This window comes from Ptychodera flava, chromosome 2 (assembly GCF_041260155.1).
Source record: "Ptychodera flava strain L36383 chromosome 2, AS_Pfla_20210202, whole genome shotgun sequence".
NCBI classification, from domain to species: domain Eukaryota; kingdom Metazoa; phylum Hemichordata; class Enteropneusta; family Ptychoderidae; genus Ptychodera; species Ptychodera flava.
Genome location: NC_091929.1, coordinates 16,600,446 through 16,627,975, shown reverse-complemented (window position 1 = coordinate 16,627,975; position 27,530 = coordinate 16,600,446). Strand labels below are relative to the sequence as shown.

The window sequence follows — 27,530 nt, the reverse complement described above, 5'->3', positions numbered from 1 at the left end:
CCACTTTATCAGCTGTGATATTTTACTGTAAATATCAAGACTTGTCTTTGTCTTGTGTCTAACGCAGCACAAGTGACACTCATGTTGGTATGACAAAAGAAACAGGCCATATTGGGTGATGGTCTCTACAGTACCTATTCATCCTGTCACAGTACATATTTGCTATTAATAGATAAAATTGCATAATACATTTCACTTAAAATGTCCAATCTGTGCAGTTTTACATTAAGTTAAAGTAACTGATTATATACAAAAGACATTTCTGTAAAGGACTTAAAAAGGTAGATTATAAAGTTTTATGTAATGACCAGAGTATAGGAAATGCCATGTCTTTACAGATAGTTTCCTTTAAAGCTTTCAGTCCAGGCAAACGCACACACTTAAAGAAACACCACAAATCTTTATGTATGTACAGTATTGTGCTTTTGGTTTGTACCCCTGTCCTTGCAGGATACACGTCCGATTATTGCAATATTGTGGAGCAGACAATCTTGATGTCAAAGTTGTGATGAGTTCAGGATGGATTTGGTAAATCAAATATGACTGGTTTGTTGATGGGTCTGTATCTAAGGGTGCATGTTGAGGCGTTGATATAAGTTGTGTAGCCATTGGATGTCACTCCGTAACCTGTCCAACAAAATATGGAAAATAGGTAAACATACGATAGACAATATATAGCAAATTATGACAATTGGTTGAAAGGAGTGGAGAAAAATTTGTATAACTTTAAATATATGTTGGTATAACTTTCTTGTATCAGGCAAAACCTGTCAGAAACTGATGAGAGACAAAATATTGCAAATTTTTAATTAAAATGAGAAATGAAAGTTATCAAGTTGTTATTCCTGCAGTCAAAAACTTTTAAAATGAGTACATTCATACCTTCATGTACCGGTATGTGTCCAAAGATATGATATTTTGGTTTCACTCGTTTTTGAATTGTATTCAGTAATTCCATACAGCCAGCTCTCTGCTCTGACATGGTTTTATCTCCATGACCTTAAAAAATAATATTTTGTACAGAACGTCAATAATCTACTAACTTCTAAAATGGTATATACAGGTAATATACATATTATGTATTTATGAGAATATATACAAGAACCATATGGACATTACATGTAGTTCTTATTTAATTTATATAAAACTTTATCTGTGAGTCAGTTATCGCTACATGACTACCTGTCCTTTTGTTGTACATTGGTACAAATTTTACATCTCCTGGGGACATAATAAACTATAAACTTGTTTACCCAAACATATGAAACTGCAATATTAGATGTATCAAAAGTTACTGCCATTGGTGCTGAAACTATAGGTTCATCCTAATGTCTGACCTAGCTTGGCTTGATTCATGGCTGCCAAATGACCGACAGTAGAGTAACCATTGCTCTTATCGTTTAATACTAATGTCAGTAAGGTTCATAAAACAAACAGAGATTTTGACAAATACCAAACTTTATTAAAATATACACTTTGAAGCATTGCATGACGAACATGCAGCAGACACTTTTGAAATATTTGCATTTGTACAAGATTGAACACACACATATACACACACATACACACACACATCACTCACCTAGGGGAGGTCCGTGAGTAATTAAGATATCAATGCCTTCAGGAATTTTGTTCCATACGTCCAGCATTGGCTGACCCCTTGGAAGGTTAAAACTCCAGTCAAAAATTCTGGTTTCCTTGGTGGGAAAATGTTGGAAAAAGGGCAGACAATTTATCTAAACATCAAACTTCCTGTTGGAATATGCATTACTGAGAATTCTTTGTTACCGAACAAAAGTAACACATAAATGATATTTACTGCTGGTGACAGAATTTTGGGCAAACCTTTATAACATTTGCAAAAATATTTATCATTGCAGTTGGTGGTTGGAGCTCTTGGCACATGAATTTTGAGTTTCATCAAATCAGTGGCACTAGCAAAGTCATACATACAGAGCATGTAGACATCAATGGGGAAAAAATCATAAGGTGTTTCACTTGGAGTGTATTATGTTTTCTTTGTGACAAAACACAAAGTATAAACACAGATCTCTTACAGCTAAAGATGACAATTGCATTTGTAATTCCTTACTTGACAATTGGATGTGTTAGATTTGTTTCAACATGTTTTGCTAAACTGGACAAAAACTTGTCAGGTAAGAGTGCATGTAGGTGCTTCTTACATTGTATACATTGTTTGCATTTCAGAAATTCAACTGAATTCGCTAGAATCACCACACTTCAAGTCATTCATGACCTCTTCAAAAGCACTTTTTCTTAGTCCCTTGTGTGACCACTGTACACAGGTTTTGACTGTACAATAGTGAGCATTTGGTCTGACAGTTTATTCAAGACTTACCATGGTGAACCATAGATTCTGAATCCAAGAACATTGGTTTCTGAATCTTCCAAGTAAGTACAGTTGGTAAGTTTCAAATACATATCTTTCAGTTCACTTTCATCATATCTCTGCATACACTGCTATGATTTGATTGTAACGGGGTCAAAGGACAATTCATGATTACCAGCAATGACAGTTACTTGTGTTTGTATGGTGGTGTACCTGTGAAGATAATTGCAATGAATGGCAGAAGTCTTCAGATGAGGTGGAGAGTTTTTTATTTTTGTTTGCGAAAATCTCTAGACATCCCCTTTTAATAAAGTGCCATGACAACTGATTTGGATTTGCATGGAATAGAAAGAGAAAGACAAGCCAACACCTACAGTATATGAGTTTATTTTAAGGCATTCTCTGGTATAGTCTGAAAAATATATCAGACCAAGTTAGGTTAGAACTGAGCTGAATTGGGGAAGGAGGGGACTGAGGCAAAGTTAGTTTTGGTTAATGTGTTAAGGAGTCACACTGAGCTGGTGTTTGGTGTAGTTGATTTAGCAGTTGATATATATATTTTCGCATACGAACATGGGCTATTTGACATCCTAATTACACACAATATCAGTGGTATGAACTCAAGAGAGCGATGAATTATTGTATGTTTGCTAATTGACCTTTGACATTGAAACATGTTGAGTAAACAATACTAAAAAGACAATTCGACTTTGAAGTTTGTAGGAGACAACATTGCAACAGTGAAATGAAAACAGTCAAATCTAGATTGTAGCCATAATCCCTTTACATGCATGGAAGGGAACTTCAATAACTAACCTAGCCAATCGTTAAATTTCTCAACTCTTTGGGCAACTCCTGTGAGTTAAATCTCCAGCGTGTATTAGAACATCTCCGTTCGGTAGAGGATCCATTTTATGGGTCTGTGAATGAGTGTCTGACACACAGACAAATCTTGTATGACCTAATGGTGCAAACAAGACAGAACAGTGATGCATGATACTGTATTGTATGCTAATAACACAAGAATATGGTTAAAGACATGCTACAAGTTATTCAAACAAGTCATGACAATGACATAGTCCCCACTGTAATAGGAGTATTAGTTTGATGGGGCAGGGAAATGTGGTTATTGAGAAGTATCACTGGAGTGTATATGTTGAGATCTATGGGCACATAGGTCTATGTCGTTGTTCCCAATTTGAAACACATGAGGCATGTCTATGTTATGGTTCTAAATCAGGAAAAAAGATCAGACCTCTAGCTGTATTGGCCAGCCAAGAAATACATATGCGCATAATAAATGAGGTACAAGATGTGACATCTTAAGGTTAATATCCTATCAAAATTGAAGGGTATAGAACTTGTGGTTACTGAGTTATGCATATATACGTATAATCAAGGTCAAAGGTCATCGAGGTCACGTAACATTTGAAAAAAAAATTGTATTGCTAATTAATCCCTATATGCCAGAAAATCAGATGTCTAGCTCTATTCACTTGCCCAGAATTAGATATGTGCATAATTAATGAGGTGCAGCGTGTTGTCATAAGGTCTCCCATCCTACTAAATATAAAGGACATAGCACTTGTGGTTACTTATTTATTGACATAAACGTATATTTTAGGTAAAAGGTCACCAAGGTCACATGACATTTTGTCAAAAAATTTCTATCCTATAGTTATCCCTATATACCAAAAGTCAGACCTCCAGCTCTATTGGCTCGTTCAAAATTAGATATGTGCATAATTAATGAGGTACAATATGTGGGGTCATAAGGATTCCCATTATACCATATATGAAGGGTGTAGCACTTGTGGTTACTGAGTTATGGACAAATATGTATATTTGAGGTCAAAGGTCACTGAGGTCACGTGACATTTTGTCATGGACACACGAATAGACGAATGAACGGACATGACCCAATCAATAAGCCCCCTGGACTTTATCTGTGGGGACTAAAAACTGTGTCACTGCATCCTTTTTGCAATATGAATACGATGAGAAACTAAATTTTTATTATTCTTGGCCTTATACACGGGAGTCTATGGAGTTGCCTTGGAGTTGCCTTATACTTGGGAGTCTATGGGAGGTGTAAACTAAAAAGTCCTCTAACACGGCCAAATTTGATCGCATTGTGGACAAATCGATGTGCATCTGTGTGAGGTAGGGTACTATTCTTGTGCAAAGTTTGAAAGAAATTGACCAGGGCATGTCTGAGATATCTGCATGAACGGACGCACGCACGGACATGACCCAATCTATAAGTCCCCCCGGACGGACTGAAAAGTAACACTGGTGCAGAGACAAACCCAATCTATGAGTCCCTCTAACATCTTCATTTGCTTTTAGTTTTAACTTCAGAGAGCAGCTACGACTGTTTGCAATAGAAAGAACTTGATCATACAAATGTTACATTCCTATCAATTTCCCTTTCAATGTTCCTATCTTCCTAGGAAAACAGTGAAGAGATTTAATCAGCACTTCCTAGTTTACATTTGTATAAATGCACTGCTTGTATACATGTACCGGTATGTATATTTTGTACAATACCTGCTGTGTATTCTTTACTTAAAGGAAACTGATTTTGTTGTATCAGCATTTGTATCCCAGTCTTTTTGTTGCCAATTGTAAGCTCAAGAAACATCAATTCAAACTCATGTATATGAACAAGGGTTATATTATTAGTTTGGGTTATTTTACAAGACAAGCTTTCCTCTTGCTAAAGGGGCATTAGCTGTAACATTCAGCTATTCCTTCTGTATTGTTGTTCTGTGCATCAGTCAGAGTTTTTTTCCTTCCTATACTATGCTAAAGTGCCCAATATCCTGATTGTCAACACAGTCTGTATATGTGTGATGGCCATTGATATAGTTGATAAATAAATTCTAATTTGCATTTGAATTCAGTTTTAAATAATAACTGTGATCTGTACGCTGTGTTGATGAGCCAAATATTGGGTTTTTCATCTTGCTTCAGGGATTTGAACCAAAAATTTCAGGTGATACATAAATTAAAATAAAACTATTCAAGAAATAGTGAAATGTTACAGCAAACAGAACATGGTAACAATGAACTGATGTTGATTAATTTGTCAGTCATGAATTCATGCAGAATGTTTAAGAATAGTCCATAATTGTAGTTTTGTAAAGTAATATCCCAGCTCAACAATACAACCTAACCAGTATATCCCACCTTGGGTTATACCCCTAGACAATACTGTTTGTTTTGGCACTCTGTCAACTGATAAAATTATGCTACTTAATTTCATTCCTGTCCCAAACTTTGTGTCGGCCTGGAAAATAGAATATCATACGCCATACAGATAATTTTTAACTCCGTCTTTGTGAATTCTCTGGCAACAAAGAAATTGGGATTGGATTCCACTTTACTCTGTAGGTGTCTGTGTGAAGCCATTTTGTTACAGCTTCTGTCTTCATACAGTTCATTCATGGAGGACTTGTAACTGGTACCACTCTTTGATATTTTTATTTGCTTCCAATGAGCTTCTTCTTTCTGGACTTTGACACTTTGGAGATACTCATTTCTCAATTGAGCAGAAGACATCAATATGTACCGGTACTTCTCAATGACTTCTGTAAGCATTGACTTAATTAGCATGGTGTCCCCATACGGTGCTCTTATGTGACATGACCTGCAGTGAACAAATCATGTTTTTCTACATCTTCATTCCCAAGCAATTCACTTGATATCAAGTTGTAAAACTCTTCACCATGGATACTCATATTCTCTTTGCTTTCTAATTTCCTGACACTATCTTCAAGGAGTGAGAAAAAATTAAACGTAGCATAATTGATATTACAAAGGCTTCCTTGAATGTTTTGTTTGCGTTTAGTCTCTTCAAGGGACTTTTAGTCTTGTGAATATTTTGACGGGTAATCTTCAGTTGTGGTGAGTCTTTCTAAGTGTTGTACCTCTTTATCTGTCTTCCTTGCTAACATTATTATCTTTCTGCTGTATAGATATACATGTATTTTAACCAATTCTTTGTCTTTAGCATTGATTTGGCAACACACCAACCACATACTGGTATGTTCCGTATCTTGCCTCTTCCTCCTGGTGAATTTCTGAAGACCTTTCCCTGCGTGGTCTGAGCCAATGTTATAACTCTGGTTTTTACTGGGATAGCAGCCTTATTGACAACACTTGCTCTAACACATGAAATGAGTAAACATGTGGCACTATATTTGGCTGAATCTGGTTTGGTGTTATCAAATAAGAACTGAAAATAGGTTTTATAATCATAACCTGATGTGAAAAGGGCAGCTCTGTGGTAAAATGCTGTATCGCTGCAAGATATCTCGGTGCAAAGGTGGGGTGTTTGTTGTACCACAGAAAGTTAGGAAAGCCTTTGACCTTTTCAGGATGTTCAACAAAGTACTGCATGTGAGTGTTGAACTGTAGCTGGGCTTTGTCTGTAGTAGGACTGTCATACGGTATATTTCTGTCAAAAGCTGATCCTCACTGATCAACATATCATCTGACATCACAGTTGGAGGGTCAGGTGTTGATGAGACACTTCCATTATCACACTAATACTGATGTATTTGTTGATCAGATTTATCTGTTTCTTTGTCATCTTCTACTTCATTTAGTGATTCTAGCACTCTAGTGATTTCTTCTTCATTCATCACATCATTATCATCCTGTGGTAAGTGTACAGCAGGTTCCAAACTGGTACTGGTAGCTGTGTTTGAGTTGACAGCTTGCTTACAACAATGGCCGTCCTCATGAAGACCAATTGTTTCCCTACTGTAAAATGCCTCTACTGCATTTGGCTGACGTTTCAATAGAGTGGCATTGAAATTCAGAATGCGTAAGCCTTTTTTCTCACTGGCTCTCCCGATGGCAACTCCAATCTACCCTGGTTGTGACACGTTCCTACAATCAATTTTAACTCTTCTCAGTGTCTGACCTTGGGCTTTGTGTACTATCAAAGCAAAACTGTGTGCCATGTTTTTCTTAGAAATTGGACAGTATGCACTGTGATTGTATCGTCTAATGGCAACATTTTGTCCAATAGATGGAAACTGTAGTGTTATGGTATCCCCCTCCAGAGTTCCTATCTGACCACATAGCCTATTGATGAGATTATCAGAAAGATTGACAGTCAATATGACTGGTGCACCTACCTTGAAATGCAAGGCTGAAGGTACACGACTCTTTCTGAGGTAATTTACATCGCCATGATCCTCACTTTTGTAAATAACAGCTTCTCCTAGAAATAAAAATATTTTGATATGTTCACGATTTTGTATTAAAATAAGATGTTGCTGTATTCCTCTAAGGGGTATATCACTAGGTAAAATACTCGATATACCCGTTTCTGTATAAGCAATAAAGCACACCCAGCAACGGCATGCCACGAGATTTTGACCATTTCATGACATATGTGCATGAGCAATAGTGAGTGCATATATAAAGTGAACTGGTCAAAACCGGTTGGTTCACCGTCGCTGGATGTGATTTATTGCTATAATATCATAACAGTACATTGAAATTCAGGCATGGAACATTAAAAGAGGATTTTTGCTCAAGCCAAGAGTTCACGCGTTTGCCAGCCGTGGTATATCATGAATATACCACAGTTCTTTTCACAGCTTTCCCAATCAGATCGCTGTAGTTGCACCATCAATATACTGGTATGATATAATTACTTATATGAACATAATGGCACACAACAGTATACCGGTACATAGCGTTTATCTCCTGTGGTGTTCCATATATATAAATACACAAATATACAAGAACGTACAGAGGTGATACATAATATTCAGATTATAAAATTTAATTGTATTGTAGTGAAATCCTAAAAAGACCAGACATCAACAAATTAAACTATGCCCATGTTAAATTTTTGTGTGATGATTTGACTGCTTACCTTTCAAATTTTGATGAGCCACAAAACAAAGAATCTAATTAGTTTGGCCTGATAATATGCTGATCATTTTTGATAAAGGTAATTTATACATTTCATTTACAGGATACAATGTCATATTGAGAGTGACCCAGATGAAACAATAAGTGCACAGTGTCTTTGGCATACACAGCTTCAACGCAATCTGGTTGTACTGCTACAGACAAAGGTATTGTTGGAAGAAAAATCAAAAAAGTCTTTCCAAATGTTAAAGTGTCGACCGCCAGAAATAAGACTACTGGTAAAACTATGGGACTGTACAGGGGAATCACCTGGAAAACCAGTACAGACTCACCTATAGACTTTCAGAGCCTCCCAAATTGCTTACCTGCAACCACACTCATTGAGTCTACACAGAGTTACCATCCATTGGTATACCCTGCACTGACAAAATTTGTAACATTGTCAATCTGGAAGTAATCTTGGACAGCCATATGAAGTGGCAGTTAGAGATACAGTACGTGGAAAATCAATTGACTTGGAAGTGAATGAAATTGCATCAAAACTCATTTCTACAAAGGAAAATCTGGGAAATTTCATTGCATCTGTACAAAAGTTGAAAATATGCAGAGGCACTCCCATCACAGTGGAAGAAAGATTTGGTGTAAAAAGGGCCTGTTTAGTGGAGCAAGTGAGCACTAGTGGAGGCAAGGAGTCAGCATTTACATTGAGATCAAGACAATGCTTTCAGGTGCTTTCATGGTGTGCAACAACTTGATACAGAAGTCAAAGAGATGCCTGGGAAGACAAGTCAGACGTGCATGTATGAAGAAGGAAAACTGTGATAATAGTTTTGCAGATAAAATGGCCCCCAGGATGACCACTTTGACACTGTCATGAATTGCATGTTGATGACCAAGGTGACTTAGCTGAAATCTTAAACAAAGTATTTTCAAGAGCCCTAGAACACATGAACGTTCTTCTGCAGAGTCAACATGAAGCTCTGAAAATGAAACAAAATAACACCAAAAGCATGAAATGGGATACAAAAGTCATAAGCATATGTTTACATCTGTGGGCAAGAAGTCCAAGATCATACTGTGATCTGAAAGACAGCAACATGCTTATCCTTCCCTCCAACAGACAACTAAGAAGATACAACAATAGAGTCCATCAAGTCAGCGGCATCAATAGAGATGTTCTACGGTGGATGCATGAGGCAGCCATGGAAGCAAAGCTGCCAGCAAATGGATTGGCTGGTGGTCTTATACATGACGAAACCAAGATCCAGGAAGATGTGATGTTATCGATGAAGGATGGCAAACCTACACTAATAGGTTGGTTTGATATCGGGGACGAAGCTTTCAACTTGCAACTATTGAAAGAAAATAAAGTAACACAGCATCTGGCAAGTCAAGTACTACAGGTTGTGTTCCTGGGATACACTGGATTCAGATTTCCAGTTTGCCATTTCCCGTGTACATCAATAAAGGCATCAGAACTGCATATAATTCTCTGGGATCTGATTGCTAAACTCTATGATTTTAACTTCGAAGTAGACTATATTCTTCAAGACGGTGGGGAATAAAATCAGGCAATTCATTAAGTCAGATTTGCAGATTGCTACAAAACCATCTGAAAATCAGTATACCAGTCCAAATCTACCGTAGTTAACCCGACGTCATCTATCATCCATGCACAAGATTTTTCCCACAACATGAAGAAGTTGATAAATGCAGTTCTTTCTAGTGGTCATGTTGAAGGACGACATAAGAGAGCCTTAGTGAAGAATGGTCTACCTATTGAATGGAATCAATGGGTGAGAGCAGTCAAATGGGATACAGATGTAACAGTGGACCTATTTATCAGAAGATTTCAGATACTCATCTAGCACCAAGTAATGCTGAGAAGATGTGTAATCATCTTGCTGAAGACATGTTGAATGAAGACATGTTGCATCTAATGAAATGCTATCAGTTTAGTCTGTCTGATGGAACACAACTCAACAGCGTCATTGAATTTCTTGAACAAACAAGCAATATCATATCAGTAAGTGCCATTTTACAAGTGGTTTAGCCACAAACTGATGATGTCAAATCGCCGTACACAAAACACAGGTGCATTGTAATTATGGCACTTTGTATTGTGTACAGTGATTTGCCGTCATTAATTTGTGGCTATACCACTTTTAAAATGATGCCTATCAGTGTTCAGGGATCACAGAATAGTGATATCTATGAGTGATGACAGACTTCAGAAACTACGATCAGCACACCTGTGGTTCAAAGAATGGCGTCAAGAAGTAGCTTCAGATCACAACACCCCAGCTGCTAAAAGACAGAAAATGCTACCTTCCACTGAATCCTTGGATGACACAGAATGTATGCTTTTGGCCTTTGAAAAGATATGCAGCGTTCATCAGCAACAATTCCCAAACAGTGGAATAGTACCAGCACATTTCAACTAGCTCAGACACAGCAGAAAATCACTTTTGTCAAGAGCGTGGGCTGCACAATGGTAATGAAACACATAGTAGCTATGCCACTATTGCAGTACAGTTCATGCTATAATAATTGGACAGTTGTTGAAGTCCAGGGAAAGGAAGTCTAATGCAGGCATTGCAACCACTTAGCCATTTAACTTCTATGTCAGAGCAAGGAAAAGGAAATGACAATGATTCACAATGTAAATATAATATACGTGGTACAGGTGTCATTGAAAATAGTTTGCCTTGGCCAGATTTTCTGATTGGGAAAGTCAGGATGATTCTGTTTTATAATCTGAATCACAGACAGAATATTGTTAATTTAAAATCTGACATACTGTATACTGAAATCAAGAAGAAAATCCACATTTAATGGGCATGATTGGGTGATTACAATTTTACAAGACTAGTGTATTCTACTGCAATAATAATTTAACTAATCATACCTGGCATAGCTAACAAGTTGTCTGAATTGCACCGATCCACATCATATCTAAGTGAAAACAATCTAACAGGTTCCTCTCCTGGAGGCAATGGTCTGTGTAAGCGTCCTAGAAGAGATGTTGTTTCTTCTGATGCATATCCCATGGCAAGTTCATTTACTGCATTGATTAAATCATCTACAAATAAATCAAAACAAGTTTTTTGTTGAGTGTTCATCCACTCCTTATATGCTAACACAGGTTGTGTACTTGTATGAACATATCTAGCCGTCATCTGGCGGACTAACAGGCCACGTCGTCCTTGTCTGATATACAATGACAGCGAATAATATGAATATAATGTTCTTGAATAGACAAGTCAATCTACAGCATGTTGAAACATCAAATATTCTGCTTGCCAACACAGGTTGTATGTGTGTACATATCTGGCCATCGTCTGTCATCTGTCCGACTGACAGAGAGGATGTCACCCTTGCCTGATATACAATGACAGCAAATAATTTGAATGAAATGTCACATGTTGCATAAATCATAATTGCATAAATGATGCATGTTGCATTAGACACCCACCCCCCACCCCCCCTGCCTTTAAAATGGAATGAGCTATTGGATGATTGTTAGATTGAGTCTCGCAATCGCTTGTAAACAGGAAAACTCAGGACCCGACTCCTTGTGTACATGTAAGTGTACATATGAATATTGGTGAGATATTTTCATTTTATAAGTAAAGAAATCACAAGAAAAAAATGTATGATGTAAAGTAATAAGGTATCAAGAAAATACCACAAAGTATGCATTTGGACATTAGCGCCATGCATCACCCACAGCTACAAACTGGGCAATAAGCTATACAGATGTCCCTGTGCACACACTGGGCAATACGCTATACTGATATCCCTGTGCATACACTGGGCAATACGCTATACTGATATCCCTGTGCATACACTGGGCAATACGCTATATTGATAACCCTGTGCACACACTGGGCAATAAGCTATACTGATACCCTGTGCATACACTGGGCAATACACTATACTGATATCCCTGTGTATACACTGGGCAATACGCTATACTGATAATCCTGTGCATACACTGGGCAATACGTTATACTGATATCCCTGTGCATACACTGGGCAATAAGCTATACTGATATCCCTGTGCATTCACTGGGCAATACGCTATACTGATATCCCTGTGCATACCGGTACTTTCCTCATGACCTCATATATTACCATAATCAGTAAAGTGATATTTTAAGACCGAAATTAGGTATCAGCATATTACTCTATGTATGTACATGTAAATCAGATACATACATAAAGTACTTAATTCATCACTCTTCAAAGATTACGCACTCGTCAGCCTCATCCCAGACATTTACCATGAAAACCAATTGGAAGACTGTTTGAGAAATAAAATGACCTGACACTGTCATTTAAACATGTCAACATGATTTAGAGTACATAAAAAATCCATTTGATATTCAGGACAAGATGGTGAATATTTAAGCAATAAAGCACACCCAGCGATGGTATACCATGAGATTTTGACCAGTTCACGACATATATGCACAGCACGAGCGATAGCGAGTGCATATATGAAGTGAACTGGTCAAAATCGAGTGGTATACATCATTGGGTGTGATTTTTTGCGATTATATCATAAAAGTATATTGAAATTCTGGCATGGAACGTCAAAAACGGATTTTTACTCAAGCTGAGAGCTCACGCGCATACCTGCCATGGTATATCACCAATATACCATGGTTGTTATCGCGTCTCGACCAATCAGATCGCAGTATTTGCGCAATCAATATACTGGTATGATATAATTAAAAATAGTGTACCTGTAAATTAGGCCAAATAAATAAAATGCGTGTCTCTGGCAAGCCATTGATAAGACTTTTTTTTGCATATTCTAAAATTTTTAGCAAATTTTATTTAAACTTTGCCATTTTGGGTGTTCTTGCAATAAAAAGTAATAATCAAAAAGTTTTTGTTGACCTCACTACCCTAATATTCAGAGGTGACCAAGCAGCAAATACAGCTCCACTGTAATATTTGATATACTATGGTTGTGCTTGAGACGTAATTGAAAATGTGAATTAGGCTATCACTGAGGTTCTAATCTACGGTAAGTACCAAATATAGGTGGACTACCTAGGTCACCAATAATTGAAACATAATTTTGTATCCACTAATCTTCAGTCTTGTTGGTGCTTTGTTCAGTCATCCAGCTACACATGGTTAAATGTTCCAACGACAAACAGGTACCGGTATGCAATTTCAGTGAGCATGTTAATTTGGGTTCAATGACAAACTTGGCTTGGATCAGTAAGCTCTGTGATTCACATTCAGTCCATTCGTAAATGTCTAAAAACTTTGGCATGGTGGCCCTATACTAAACAGGTACACATGTAAATTGTCTTGTATTAATGAAAGCTTTTCTGAGTGAGTGGCATGTCAGTTTATCCTAGAGGGGACACAGCTTATACCCTTTGTATCCCTCAAACATTTATCCCTCCAAGTCCTTTCTCTTTCAACACTCTATCTTACCGTTACTAGAACATTCCCCTGGAGTAACCCCTCTTGCACTACCCATAATTATCCCCATCCTAAAAATTCAACTTACCTGTTTACTGATAAGTTAAATTCTGTTTTCTAGAGTATTTTCAACTCAGATCTTTCCATGCTGTGCAAGCAACACTACTGCACCAGATCTGTGTGAAATTTGAGGAAATTACAATTGGAAACTATGTTGTCTTTTCCTTGTCAACATCCACATGATGCATAATAGCTCATTATGAAAACATCATTACATCAATGTTCTCAACAGCCTTGAAAATCAGATGGGTGGATAATTTGCATAACACTATAAATATAATTTGAATGTTTTCATGAAAATACATTCTTTTGTTTGGTTATTAACATATGAATAGATTGTTCAAAAACAGAGAGATGGCAAACCAATCATCAAAATCAGTGTGCCCTCTGAGGGGAGGTGAGAAAAAATATTTTTAGGCAAATTGAAGAAAAGTTGATTTGCTGTATGTCACTGCATACATGAGAATGGCTAAAAGTCAGCAGTTGTAAGTATAGCGCCCTCTATGACAACACAATGAAAACAATAGTGGCTGTCTGTTTCTCCATCGATCGATCGACAAGATAAATGAGCTATCGGCACATACTATCACTGCGGAGACTTATAGAAATGACATATTCAGATATTTTTTTGCCCAAAAACTACAGGGAAACATGTTATCTGTGTAAAGTATGAATCTGCTTAGCATTTCTAATCATTGGCAAGCTTTTTATAGCTGTGTCAGTGACGCATCAGATTACTTGGTTTAGAGGGCCTATCTCAAACAAAATTATAGATAGTGGTGATATGATTGGCTAAGGGAGTCCACATGTATCCCTACACTCCCAAAGATACATGTAGTGGTGATATGCTTGGGCAAGGTGCCTAAATGTATCTCTATACTCCCTTAGATGGTGATGATCTGCTTGTGTAAGGGTGTCTAGATGTATATCTATAACAAAATGAATATTCCATCTACATTGGTAGGCTACTGATAATCTGCTTGGCTGAAAATGTTGATGTCTCTACCAAAAACACTATACTCGTACCACAATCCTTTCAGATATCAACTAATTTTTGAAAATTCTGTGGAAATCCAGAGGGACCCTAGATAATCATGCATAAATTAGCATCAACAGGTCATTGTCAATGACATAGTCAATAACACTGAAAAACACAACTCCTAGAATCAATGTACACTAAATTGTTACAAAGTAATGTATAATTCCCACTTCCTACAGTAATGCATTCTGTGAGCTGATCTTACCGCCACCAAAGCAGTGTCCTGTCTCCTAGTTTGGATAACTATGACAGATTCTAGCAGTTGGAACAATCCCTGTGTGACCAGACCCTCAAGTTTGCTGTATTTAATCATATCCTTTGTGACAGTTCCAAGACGCATCCTTGTCTCCGCCAAAAGATTCTACGTGATCTTCACGAGCCTTCAGAACTCTTAACCTGGCTTGGTTCAAGAAGTTGGAATTTCGACTGTGGATGAGAAAGAATATTTTTCAGATTTTATAGATTTTATAATGTAAGGTTCATAGTTTTTGTTTCAAATGGAAAATAAATTCTTATATGGTTGGCACAAGCAAGATATTTAAAAGAGGATGCGCTTAAGAGTCGGTTCAGATTTGAAATTTGGTCCGTACTGAAAATGTATTAAATTTTTAGTTCTAACTTTGTAGAAATTGACTCTATGTTGAAATTGGCTGAACAAAGAATCAAAGGTATATCAACAGCACATACGGTACACAATCATGGTCCGCTGGCACGGCTCGTTAGCCAGACAGGAGTCTTCCACTAACTACGCCGTGCGTGATCACGCTGATATACTGTGCGAAGGAAATCTGATAGAACTTGAAAATCAGGCGGACCAATCACAGCACGCGTTACATAAACAGAGAAATCCGAGATGGCGCCGGCAAAGTGCAGAGTGTGCAACTGTGACATAGATCAACGAACAATCTTCACATCAATGTTTCCCAGTCACTTACTTGGCATTCTAAACAAAGTTTGCGGAGGACTTGACGATCGTGTTGGATTGAGTTTCATTTGTAAACATGCTTCGCCAAATTAAATACTTTAGCTAAGCTGCAAGACAGTGTTACAAATTTACACTCTCGCTTTGAATGCGTACGGGAAGAATTAGAAATGAAATGTAAACATCGACAGCGATCGCTGATTGGCTAGTTACAGGTCTTGTACAGTCGTGTGGTGGCGCTTTGAAAACCATGATCTGTGGGCTTGATTGGCCAAGGCCTGATTTCGGGAAGCATCCAGCTGCCCGAACAGCAGGCCTTGGCAAGCGAAGATGATACACACTGTATACACTACATGTATACTTGTGCACAAAATGAGATAAAGTCTACCGTCAGTTTGTTTCCCACTCACTGTGATTTTAGGTTTCACACCAAATATTAGAATTGAAAAACAGAAAATATAAATACTACTGTAATCCAGAATCTAACATTCATATATGGTACATAAATCAAAAGTAGCACATTATGCTTGGATTTCATGAAAGCATCAAGGTTTTCACTCAACGACACTTTCACACAAATTTCTTTTTTAACACCCTTGTGCCTTGTACATTGTGTGTCAGTGTACTTAAATTAGGTTGCATTTATAGCTTGGGCCTCTTCAAGCTGACCCTTGACCTAATGGCTAAAGTTTATGATATGTACACTGTGGCAAAGTTGAAAATACTTTGACATGGACTACCGTAGAGTTTTCTGAGGTTAAAAGATCATGAAGTATTTCAACCTTCATGCAAATTCTCCCCTTCTCTTCCCTGTTTGTAAAGAAACTCTTTGTAGAAGCAATCTATGACAAGAACATATGACAAGAACAATTCCATATACTCATCACAATTTCTATGTGGGATTGCTGTGGCACTTAATGGCATTTCAGGGTCTCAAAATTCATTGCTGGCTGGTCTCTCATTCGCCAATACTGCATAATTTATTGATGTAGTTTTGCAGAGAATGAAGATATATGATTTTCCAGTGTTAAGAATTTAGTTTCTCTACAATTTACAACGTAGAAAGTTTTTGTACAGTTTTTATCATCCTTCTCAGTGAATCAAAGGACAAAAAAGGGACCAGTTCTTTTCAATGAGTCACACAGAATAAAAACTTTCTGTTTCTACTTAAAAAATGTACACACCTCTAACTCAGTGACATGATGCTACACAGACTTAATATTTTGTTTGTTTGTTTGTTTGTCTTTTTGATCATTTGGATTTGTTAAATGTTTATACATTAAAAATTAATTCTTTCTATTGAAATGTGTAAGATGAAGTGGTTTTTTGAAGTCCGACCTCTTTGCAGTTTGTCTTTTTTCATGTCTTTGCAAAACGTTAAGATATGTAAGTTCTATCACTAAGACAAAAACCATAACCCTGATTTACTTCTGGCTATGAAGTATGAGCTGGACAGGGACTTGATTGTGAATGGGTTTCAACAGGTGTATGTTGTGAGATATGTTGTGAAACTGAATGTGGAATGTGAACACATATACCGGTACATGTATGGCTGTGGGGTGGTAGTGTACTTGCAAAGGGAACAAGGCCATTGCAGTGGGTTAAGTTGGCTGAACTCTTCCAAAGAGTTTAGTTGTATACCATCAAGAACTAAGCATGTGTTTGATCATCATCACAGCGGGGTCTTCATGGGTTAAATCCTTAGTTACAAATGCTATTTATCAACATGCCTCTAGGTCACCAAATTATATAAAAGTAACGCACCATAAGAAAGGTGTATATGATGTGCTTCTGGAACTTTGAGGGGCTTGCACAGGATGTTGATCAGTAACCACTTGGTGGAAAAGAGACTCCATGCACACACTTAGAATGGAAGATGTAGTTTTGAATTGAAAGAACACAAGGCTCAGAAGTTTTTATATTGAGGTAACTGATATGAGAGTCTACACTGATACAATACTGGGAGGGGTCCAGGAGATACCACTTTGTGGATCTATGTCAGTATATGTAACGTACATGAATGGTATGGGAACCTGCATTTGGGGCTTTTTCCTCCTTGGTTGATGTACAGGGGTGCATGCAGCATTGCCACATTGTGAAGCGACATACATACGGTATATAACATGATGCAATATTCAGTGTATGGCAGGAGATGAATGTAGATCACTGGTCATGGACTGTGATGATTTTGACATGGCTGTAGTATGGTTTAAGAAGAGGAGATTTGGAAGCATGGCAGTAACCAACAGATGTGTGTATGGAATTCAAATAACTAGATGGATATTTGCAAACAAAGCACGAAGTAAATTCAAAATAAAAAGATATGTACAAAGGTCACACATGCAATTTAGGAGTATCAAAGCATTGCAGGCTGATGACAAAATGAGATTTGATTTGCCCTGCTTTGCAGACAAAGCCATTTTTTCCACCCATGTGAGAACTGCCAAGTTAATGAAGTGAGCTTTGCAATTTAATGTTTAGCTGGAGCTTTGCAAGCTTAGCTTACATATCTCACATACCGCACTGGCTGATTTTCTAAATTTAAAAATACTTCCCTGTTACGAGATAAATCAATGTATGTAGCAATAAAATAATAACTGGGACAGAAATGAAAACTGGATATTTTTACAAACAAATTCAGATGGACAATACAAGTGTTTGAGCTAGTACATGTCACAATGAAAGCGTCATTTAAAAGTCTATATTTGACCCTAATACTCCCCTACTATTGCTTTCTTCAATATAGATGTATTTTATTTGACCTCAAGAAATTTGACCAGGTTTTGGAACATAAGGATCTGTGCATGGATTAAAATCTATCACTATCTTCTTCATGAGAAATATTGTCAATATTCAGGATAATTCTTTTTCCCGGCTGGTGGCTTCAGTAGTTTGAATAGTAATACATAAGGCAAGGATCACATGTGACATGTTGTAACACTGCATAAATACTGTTGTGAAATGAATAAAGAATGGTGCTTTGGAACACGGTCCCTCCACAAAATTTGTGGAGGGACCGTGTTTGGACACACCATTGGTTGTGAACTAAAAGGGATTTTTTAAGGGGCTCTAAATAATTTACAGTGAAAGTAATGGTATGGCTGGACTCTCTTGGTTACTAACAATTCAAACATATGTTTTGTGTCCAATAATCTTCAGTCTTTTCAGTGCTTTAGCTTGTAGACATCCAGCCACACATACTAAACAACATTGGTAACCTGTTCATAAGTGGTACCAAAATTCAGTGAGAGTGTTATGAACACTGTGTTCAACAACGCATCTGGCTTAGACAGTATGCTCTGTGATTCACAAACCCTTTGAGTCCTGATACAGAAATGTCTGAAAACTTTGACATGGTAGCCCTATACTGGTACTTGTACAAGGTACACATGTAAATCGTCTTGTTTGACAGAAAACTTTCCTGAGCAAGTCGCATTTCAATTTTGCCTAGAGGGGACAAAGCTTGCACCCTTCATATACGTACCTCTAAGTCCTCTCTTTCAACACTCTATCTTACCCTCACTAGAACATTTCCCTCAAGTAACCCCTCTTGTACTGCCCAGCAACTCTCCCTATCCTCAAAATTCAACTTACCTGTTTGCTGATAAGTTCAAGTCTGCTTTCTAGAGTGTTTTCAACTCGGATCTTTCCACGCTGTGCAAGCAACACGACACCACCAGATCTGTGGGCAAATTTGAGGAAATTAGTGCATACATGTCGTGAACTGGTCAAAATCTTGTGGTATGCCTTCGCTGGGTGTGCTTTATTGCTTAATTGTCACCTACATAAAGATGGAATTGTACTACACCCAGTCTTCAGTCAATATTATGGAAAAGGCAGTACCGGTATGTGACATCAAGCTCTGGATTACTCAAAAAAAGTTAATACTCAACGATGACAAACCAGAAGTGCTACTTATTCGTTCCAAATTTAGCCACACGCCATGCCGTATTGATGACATCGCCATTGGCACGAGTTCTGTTTCACTGACCGAATCGGCATGAAATATTGGCATTGAATTTGACAGTCACCTCTCTTACCGGAAACATATATCCACTACATCACAATCCATTTACTTCCATCTTCAAAAAATCGGACATATCCGACATTATCTCACCAATGATGTTTGTCAGAAACTTGTTCAAGCTGTACTTTCATCCAAACTGGATTACGCCAATGCACTTTTATATGGCTTACCAAATGATCACAATCAAGGCGCTTCAACATGCACAGAATACTGCTGCCAGAGTCATTATCCGTACCAAGAAACGCGAACATATTACACCTATTCTCAGAAAGCTTCATTGGTTGCCAGTGCAGTCCAGAATACGATTCAAAGTGCTTTGTACAACCTACAAATCGCTCAACGGTCTGGCACCAACTTACATAACCAACCTCATCCAGGAAAAGCAAACTACAAAGACTGAACATCTATTGAAGGAACCAAGCTACAATCTTGAATCATATAGTGAACGAGCATTCTCATGCGCCGCGCTTCGACTGTGGAATAAACTTCCGCTTGAACTATGACAGAAGCCCTTAGCCACCAGCTTCATAAGGAATCTTAAAACTTACTTATTTACTGAAGCGTTTGCTTCATAAGTGTTCAGTGCCTCTGAACTATGGACACATAGGATACTGGCGCTTTATAAATAATTCGATTGATTGATTGATATTATCAAATCATCATTACATCAATGTTCTCAACAGCCTTGAAAATCAGAGGGGTGGATAATTTGCATAACAATGGGTAATTTGCATATTTGTATCATTAAAATACATTCTTTTGTTCAGTTATTAACATATGAATAGGTTGGTGAAAAACAGAGAGATGGCCAACCATTCAGAATCCTTTTATTAAGAAATGTGAAATATTATTCCATGCTAGGTTAGATTCTAAAGAGTTAGCCTGTTTTCAATCAATTTGAACAACACACATGAAGGAACCAGATGAAGATATTTCTAAGAAGTGACTGAACTTACATATCACTGTCCAAGAAGTTTTCTTTATCTATTGATACATCAACAGATTTCTTTGTTTCTTTCTTGTAAGCTTCAATACACTGAGGCAGTACACTCTGTAGAGAGAACACATAGGTTAGTTTATGCAGAACTTATCAAACCTGGCTGGAAATGTTTCTCGCCCATTTCCAGTCAGTAAATCCCTATTAGCACTGTCATTTTGCAGTCATGACTTATAGGTATCTGGTACAACCTGGCAAACAGTGCCATGGGTCAAATCTTCCTGTAAAAGATAATCTGCTTGGTTTAGAGGGACCAACTCAAATAAAATTAGAGATTCTCCCATGGTGGTGATCTGCTTAGGTAAGGGTGCCTATATGTATCTCTATCACAAAATGAAATATTTCACCTACATTTGTAGGCTACTGACAATCTGAGTGGCTGAAGATACCAGGAGTGTCTCTATCAAAAGATTAAATACTGTATTCATTAGAAAGTAATTGCTTACTCGTGTATGTATGAATCCCTCCTCTACAGTACAGTCAAACTGTACTTGTACAGGAATTATGAGAATCCTGTATAAGTATATCAGTATATAAGCCCCTACCATGGTACAGCACAAATATTGAATAGCGCTGATCGCAAATGACGTCACTGTTCTCTCTCATTAATATGCATAATAGTTGTCCGCATTTTCTGCATGAACGACGAAAATAAAACCTGTGAGTGTTAGAATGGCTATTTAGCGTCACACTTATTCGTATGAATTGATGACTGAGACTACAAGCTGCAACAACAGCCGCGCATACAACGACAAAATTTGTCCGAATTTCAGCATATTTGTCCGAAAGTTGTGCGCATGCAGCTATATTTAGTAACAAACCCGAAATCGCGATCAACGCTATTCAAAACTTGATGTTAGTTTTACTGTAGCAATTTTGTAAGTGAAGTTGAGGCCGACTGACGAGCTGTGGATCAGGAAGATGTTTCCTTCCATGTATCAAGACAGTTTCACTGTAACTACTGGTACTGTAGAAGAACTCTTGCGGGTGAGTACATGTAGCGATATGAAGAAGATAGTATTTTTTACTCTCATGCCAGTTAACGAGATCTCTAGAAAAGACTATCAAACCTTTTCTGTCAATTTTTGTCTTCAACAATGCCTTTCAGATATTGACAGATTTTTGATAACCCGTAGATGTCCAGAGTGACCCTAAATAATCATGCATAAATTAGCATAAATTAAGCTTGTGTGGCAGAAAACATCATGTTGCATGATTACCGGTACATGCATATGCCAATCCCAAGGATAACCACTGTGGAGTGTTGCTAAACCTGTGCTATAGCGAACATTATTGACAATGTGCTAGGGTGCTTGTCTCCATCTGTGAGAAACACAACCACTAGAATCAATGTATCTTGAACTGTTACTTAGCATGGTATGATTCTGTCACTCTACGGCAATACATTCTGTGAGCTGTTCTTACCTCCACCAAAGCAGTGTCCTGTCTCCTAGTTTGGATAACCACCACAGATTCTAACAGTTGGAACAATCCCTGTGTGATCAGACCCTCAAGGAGTTTGCTGTATTTAATCGTATCCTTCGTGACAGTTCCAAGACGCATCCTTGCCTCTTCCAAAAGAGATTCTACGTGATCCTCACGAGCTTTCAGAACTCGTAACCTGGCTTGGTTCAATAAGTTGGAATTTTGACTGTGGATGAGAGAGAATAGTTTTGAGATTTTATAAATAACCCTTGTGTTTGGTCCGCAGTTTTGTCTCTGATATGCTCAACAGGAGCCAGATATTACTATGGCATTTAAATGAGTGCTGGTATGCTTAAGATTCTTGATCACATTAAAAATTTTAATTTTAGGTATTATTAGTAGAAATTTACTCTATGTTGAAATGTGTTTGACATACAGTGGGTTGCAATTCAGTGCCACAAGTCAACTCAGTGTGTGATACAGTTTTAGCTTCAGCAAACACATCTTCTACCTTTCAGCTGTAAGCGTTATAAAACAGATACATGTACATTGTAGATCAAGTGTAATCAACTATTCAGCTACATGTACCGGTCCAACTCGAGTTGTTGCTCAATGCTGGTTTACTGTAACTAATCAATGAGTCGGTGACTTTTAAATGTGTGGTGATACCCAAGCTTATCGTTTATTTGTTGATATACTACATACAATGTGTCTGTCTAACATAGAGAGCCAATATATGAACATAACAAATGCACTATACTAGCACATAGAGTCACATACCAGTACATTGTATTGGAATTTTGTTTCCCACTCACGGTGATATTTGTATCACACCAAATTTACATTGGCAAACAAGAAAATTCAAATACTACTGAAATATAGTCTAACATTAACACAAAACTAAACAATAACAAATTATGCTTGGATTTAGTTAAAGCACCAAGGTGCTAAAATAATAAATAAATGTATTACACTGATATGAGTACAGTTTGTTACAAATTTGCTGTTGGTTTTGAAATTTACTATTTCATTTGTGGTATTTGTATTTCTGAAATAAAAGGCTAGCCAGTTGATATGACGTTTTTTTGACAGAGATGTTAAGTTAGTTACATGTAAATAGCAAAATTATATTCATTTCTCTCTAATCTGCAAAGGCACCTCTAACCCAATAACAATGTCACACAACTTTTTTTGTAACTGCCATGTTGATAGTGTATTTGTGTCTTGTACATTGTGTGTCAGTGTGCTAAAATTAAATTGCATTTATAGCTTGGGCCTCTACAAGCTGACCCTTGACCTAATGGCTGAAGTTAATGATATGTACACTGTGGCAAAGTTGAAAACACTCTGTCATGGACCAGAGTTTTCTGAGGTTAAAAGATCATGAAGTATTTCAACCTTCATGCAAGTTCTACCCTACTTTTCCTGTATTTGCAGAGATATTCTTTGTAGTTGGAATGTATGAAAAAATATGACAAGAACAATTCAATATATTCATCACCATTTTTTTTGTGGGATTTCTGAGGCATTTTGATGGCATTTCAAGGTCTCAAAATTTGTTGTTGGCTGGTCTCTCATTCCCTAATACTACATAATTTATTGATGTATTTTTGCAGAGATGAAAGATATATGACTTTCCCCTGTAAAGTTTTTTTTTCACATTTTATGATATACAGAGTTTCTATCATTTTGTGTTACACACCTCTAATTACAGGCTTACTATTTTGTTCATTTTTTGTGATAAATTTAGACCTTCTAAATGTTTATACCTTAATTCAAGTTTCTCTATTGAAATCAGTGAGGTAGTGTTATAAATTTGAAGTCAGACCTCTTTGCAGTTTGTCTTTTAATGTGTTTAAGAGTTTGTATGAAATTGAGATACTTAAGCCCTATCGTTCAGACAAAAAGCATAACCCTGCTTTACTTTTGGCTATGAAGTATGAGTCTACTCCTAAATAAAGGCTGTGTATTTAAAAATTGAAACTTTTTTTATAAAGTTTATGCATCAATAAACCCATTCAATAATAATAATGTCAACCAACCTAACAGAATTTTGTGACACTCACATGTCACACATATTACCATAAAAATTTTATGCACATATTTGTTTAATGACTCTTTCAAAAACTGAAAATTTTCATTCCTAAATTATGAGTTACAAGTTTGAAATTGCTAAACAGGTTATCATACTGTACATGTTCATGTAAGCTGTGTGGAAGAGATGATGTTTGGTTTAACAGAGCGTGTCAAGGCACATGAACAGTGTGTGAAATTCAATGATGTGTACGCTTTGTTTTCTTACATTTTTTTCTGTAGCTCTAGGTTTTTCTCTTTCTTCTCATAGTATTCCATGATCTTCACACGTTGTTGCTGGACCAGGCGACCTTTCTCTATATTGAACTCTTCCTCTGCCTAGAAGAGCAGCAACCAAACCATTTCAGTTTACCCGGAGTCTCATGACAACCAAATTATGTACAACTAAATTATATGGTATTATCAAGCATCAGACGATAACGTTAGCAATTATTAACTATTGGCCTCCCAGCCATCACCTGTACAGAGTGAAGCCAGCCATACCAATGGACACACAAGTTTCAATGCCATGGAAAAAGGCTAAATAGTAATCAACCACGTTTCCCGTTTTTATGACATTTCTTAACCATAGAAATGTAAGATCAAACACAAGCTAAATATTAAATTTATTGTAACATTTTGATGGTGGATATATATTTGATGAACATATTCTATTATTTTATCACAATGTCTTGGCCTTTGCTCAAAAATTGAGTACTTCCAGTAAAGTTATTCAACATTCATGTTTTTCACAAATAAATACCAGAAACTTTCACAAATTCAGCATTTTTTGGCCATTTTTATCCCAAGTTTATACATATATTGCCATCAGACAGATATTCCAAAATCTAAACACTTCATTACAAATGTAGTGTGAATTGATAAATACATTTTGACAAACTTTTACACTTGATTCGATTTCCTGCATTGTCCCAATATTGAAACAAAGGTAATCAAAGTTAGTGAAAATTTATGTCACTTCTTAAAACAACTAGAATTTTGAAATATCGTAGTCAAAGACATACTGTATATAATTGCAGGTTAATTAGAGATATATGCCCTTCTTTTTTGCCTGTTGGTGTTTTTTTAATATTTGCAAGATGTAGTAGGTAGATAATACAATTCACTCAACAACACTAAACACTCCGGAACAAAATTATCGGTATATAAATCTTGGGTAATTTGTTTCTCTAGTACCAAAATTTGCATTGTGACCCAATGGATTTTATTATTGATTTTGAAAGAGAATGGTTGAAATTTTAGACAAAAGTTTAGGTCTTTCATTTTCAAGGCCCGAACTACCTTAATCAGCAATAGTGGATCAAATTATGATTTGATTTTGTAGAATGATCACATTTTAGAAACTCCTGCTACAGCAAATATATGGCAAACTCATGCATGATTAAAAAATAGTGTAAGAGAGTTTCAAATAGGGTTAGCCTGGTTACTGGAAGCAGACGTTAGTTTGATTTGGCCTAATTAATCATTGATCCTATTATATTAGCCTAACTGTGGCACAGAATCATCAAGTTAACGGCTTCTTGATTGCAGTTCAATTGGACTCAAAATTCAAAGTTTGAATTAACTTCTGACACCAAACGGCAAGTGTGAAAAGCCACGACAATTTAGAAAATGAAATCCAGACTGATGTATTGCAGCCAGATAACCGTTCTTATTCATTACATAAACTGTTTATTTTCAATAATATATGAATGTGGACATGAATACAATTTACTTCCAACTATCTCAATTACTATCGTTTTACATATACATACATACATACCTTCGCGTCGATTTCTTCAGCCTTTTCATTGGCTTCCTGGTCAATGAAGGCCATCATATGTTTGATCTGAAACACAACATTTCAAAGGGGTTTATTTTGGTGCTGCGAATGATCGGAAGTAATGTGATGCTGGTAGTAAAAAGTGTAACACATTTTTGCTTGGTACGGCATACCCGCATGTTGAAACACAATACCTATGTTTGCCGGCCGGTTCCTGGGTGAATGTGCTTTGCAAAAACGAGTAATTCCGTAGGGCCTTTCTCACTTGATATGAATCATACTTATCAGATTTTTACTCAGATACCTAAAGTTTTTTGAAGAAATGTAGTTACATTATGTTTTCCACAATTATTACACTGATCGCTTCTGAGTTCCAGTCGCCCGGACCAAGGTACGTACCAGAAGATGTCCGGACGAACACCATCAAAATGTTATCAATGCTCTCTCAATGGCACAGTTTGGAATTTTAGACAATCTGGATCCAAAACATACCTGTTTCTGCACATCTGCGTCACTCAAAGCCATTTTGATGTCTTACGTTTGGTAATTCACGGCAAAAATATCAATTCGTTATATCAACCAAGTTGCCCTCAACCGATCCAGCTCGCCCACGATTAAAATGGCTGATGATCACATGATCATGTGAGTATGGTTGAGTGTACTTGATACAAGGGGTGTACGTTATTCTATATGTGGCTGTAAGACAAATAATACATTTTTCATGGAAGAAATGTAAACCAAGCACGGTAAATTTATATAAAATACTTTTTTTGACTTGAATATTTCATATTTCATACATTGTTTGACAAAAACTTGAGGTATATCATGTTATTAGCATACTTATGTTCCCACAACCCTTATTCAGTCACCCACTGTATTTGGTCACCTGATCAAAGAAACCCATGACCTGCATAGCCGGTAGCACGCTTCGGATTGAGAATCTATTTGCAATCATTGTATTTTGTTCACTGTGTACAAAAGGGCTTCGATAGTATTGTTTCACCGTCTATTTTTGTCAATTAAATGTCGACTACAGTTTCTTGTTCTATTCCAGAAAATATATTTTTGTGGCATGATTTGTGTGTTACCTCCATTGCATGAGATACACATCGTTGAATTGTCAACTCAGCCTATAAACTGCATTGGTAGTGTCGAAAAGTAAATTCTGGTCCGGACTACAAATTACAATTCAAATGTAAACGTGATAGTACATTATACTCATGTTAGACTAGATTCTATTTGTTCGCTTGCCTCCGTACCTCCGACGCACTCCCGTCTGAGATACGGAGGCAAGCGAACAAATAGAATCTAGGCTATACTCATGTATACATGCTGCGTTTACGTGCTTAACGGTTGTTGTTTCTGTGTTTCAACAGTCGAGGAGTAGAACAAAAACTTAGAATATTGATATACCAAAGAAAAGCAGTAAAGCAATATAAAATGTTACTCATTTAACTGAAACTTGTATTAAACATCTATAATTTAACTGGAGAAGGAAAGCATTACCA

At 36.9% G+C, this 27,530-nt stretch overlaps 1 protein-coding gene across 2 annotated transcripts; it reads right to left on the bottom strand.

Annotated features, from left to right (window-relative positions):
- LOC139115840 (V-type proton ATPase subunit E-like) lies at window positions 1–26,667 on the bottom strand. Of its 2 annotated transcripts, XM_070678227.1 has the most exons (15): window positions 26,515–26,667; window positions 26,023–26,088; window positions 24,469–24,578; window positions 22,167–22,392; window positions 20,701–20,795; window positions 19,312–19,399; window positions 15,001–15,221; window positions 13,785–13,872; window positions 11,157–11,330; window positions 7,501–7,586; window positions 3,167–3,311; window positions 2,360–2,563; window positions 1,583–1,697; window positions 883–999; window positions 1–627 (listed from the first exon to the last, which is right to left on the bottom strand). In XM_070678227.1, the coding sequence occupies exons 1-7, from the start codon at window positions 26,545–26,547 to the stop codon at window positions 15,168–15,170; spliced, it is 672 nt and encodes a 223-aa protein (XP_070534328.1). In that variant the 5' UTR covers window positions 26,548–26,667; the 3' UTR covers window positions 1–627; window positions 883–999; window positions 1,583–1,697; window positions 2,360–2,563; window positions 3,167–3,311; window positions 7,501–7,586; window positions 11,157–11,330; window positions 13,785–13,872; window positions 15,001–15,167. The 2 variants fall into 2 exon arrangements, with proteins under 2 accessions (XP_070534328.1, XP_070534338.1); XM_070678237.1 differs by lacking the exons at window positions 1,583–1,697; window positions 2,360–2,563; window positions 3,167–3,311; window positions 7,501–7,586.
- Window positions 26,668–27,530: the final 863 nt, after the last annotated feature.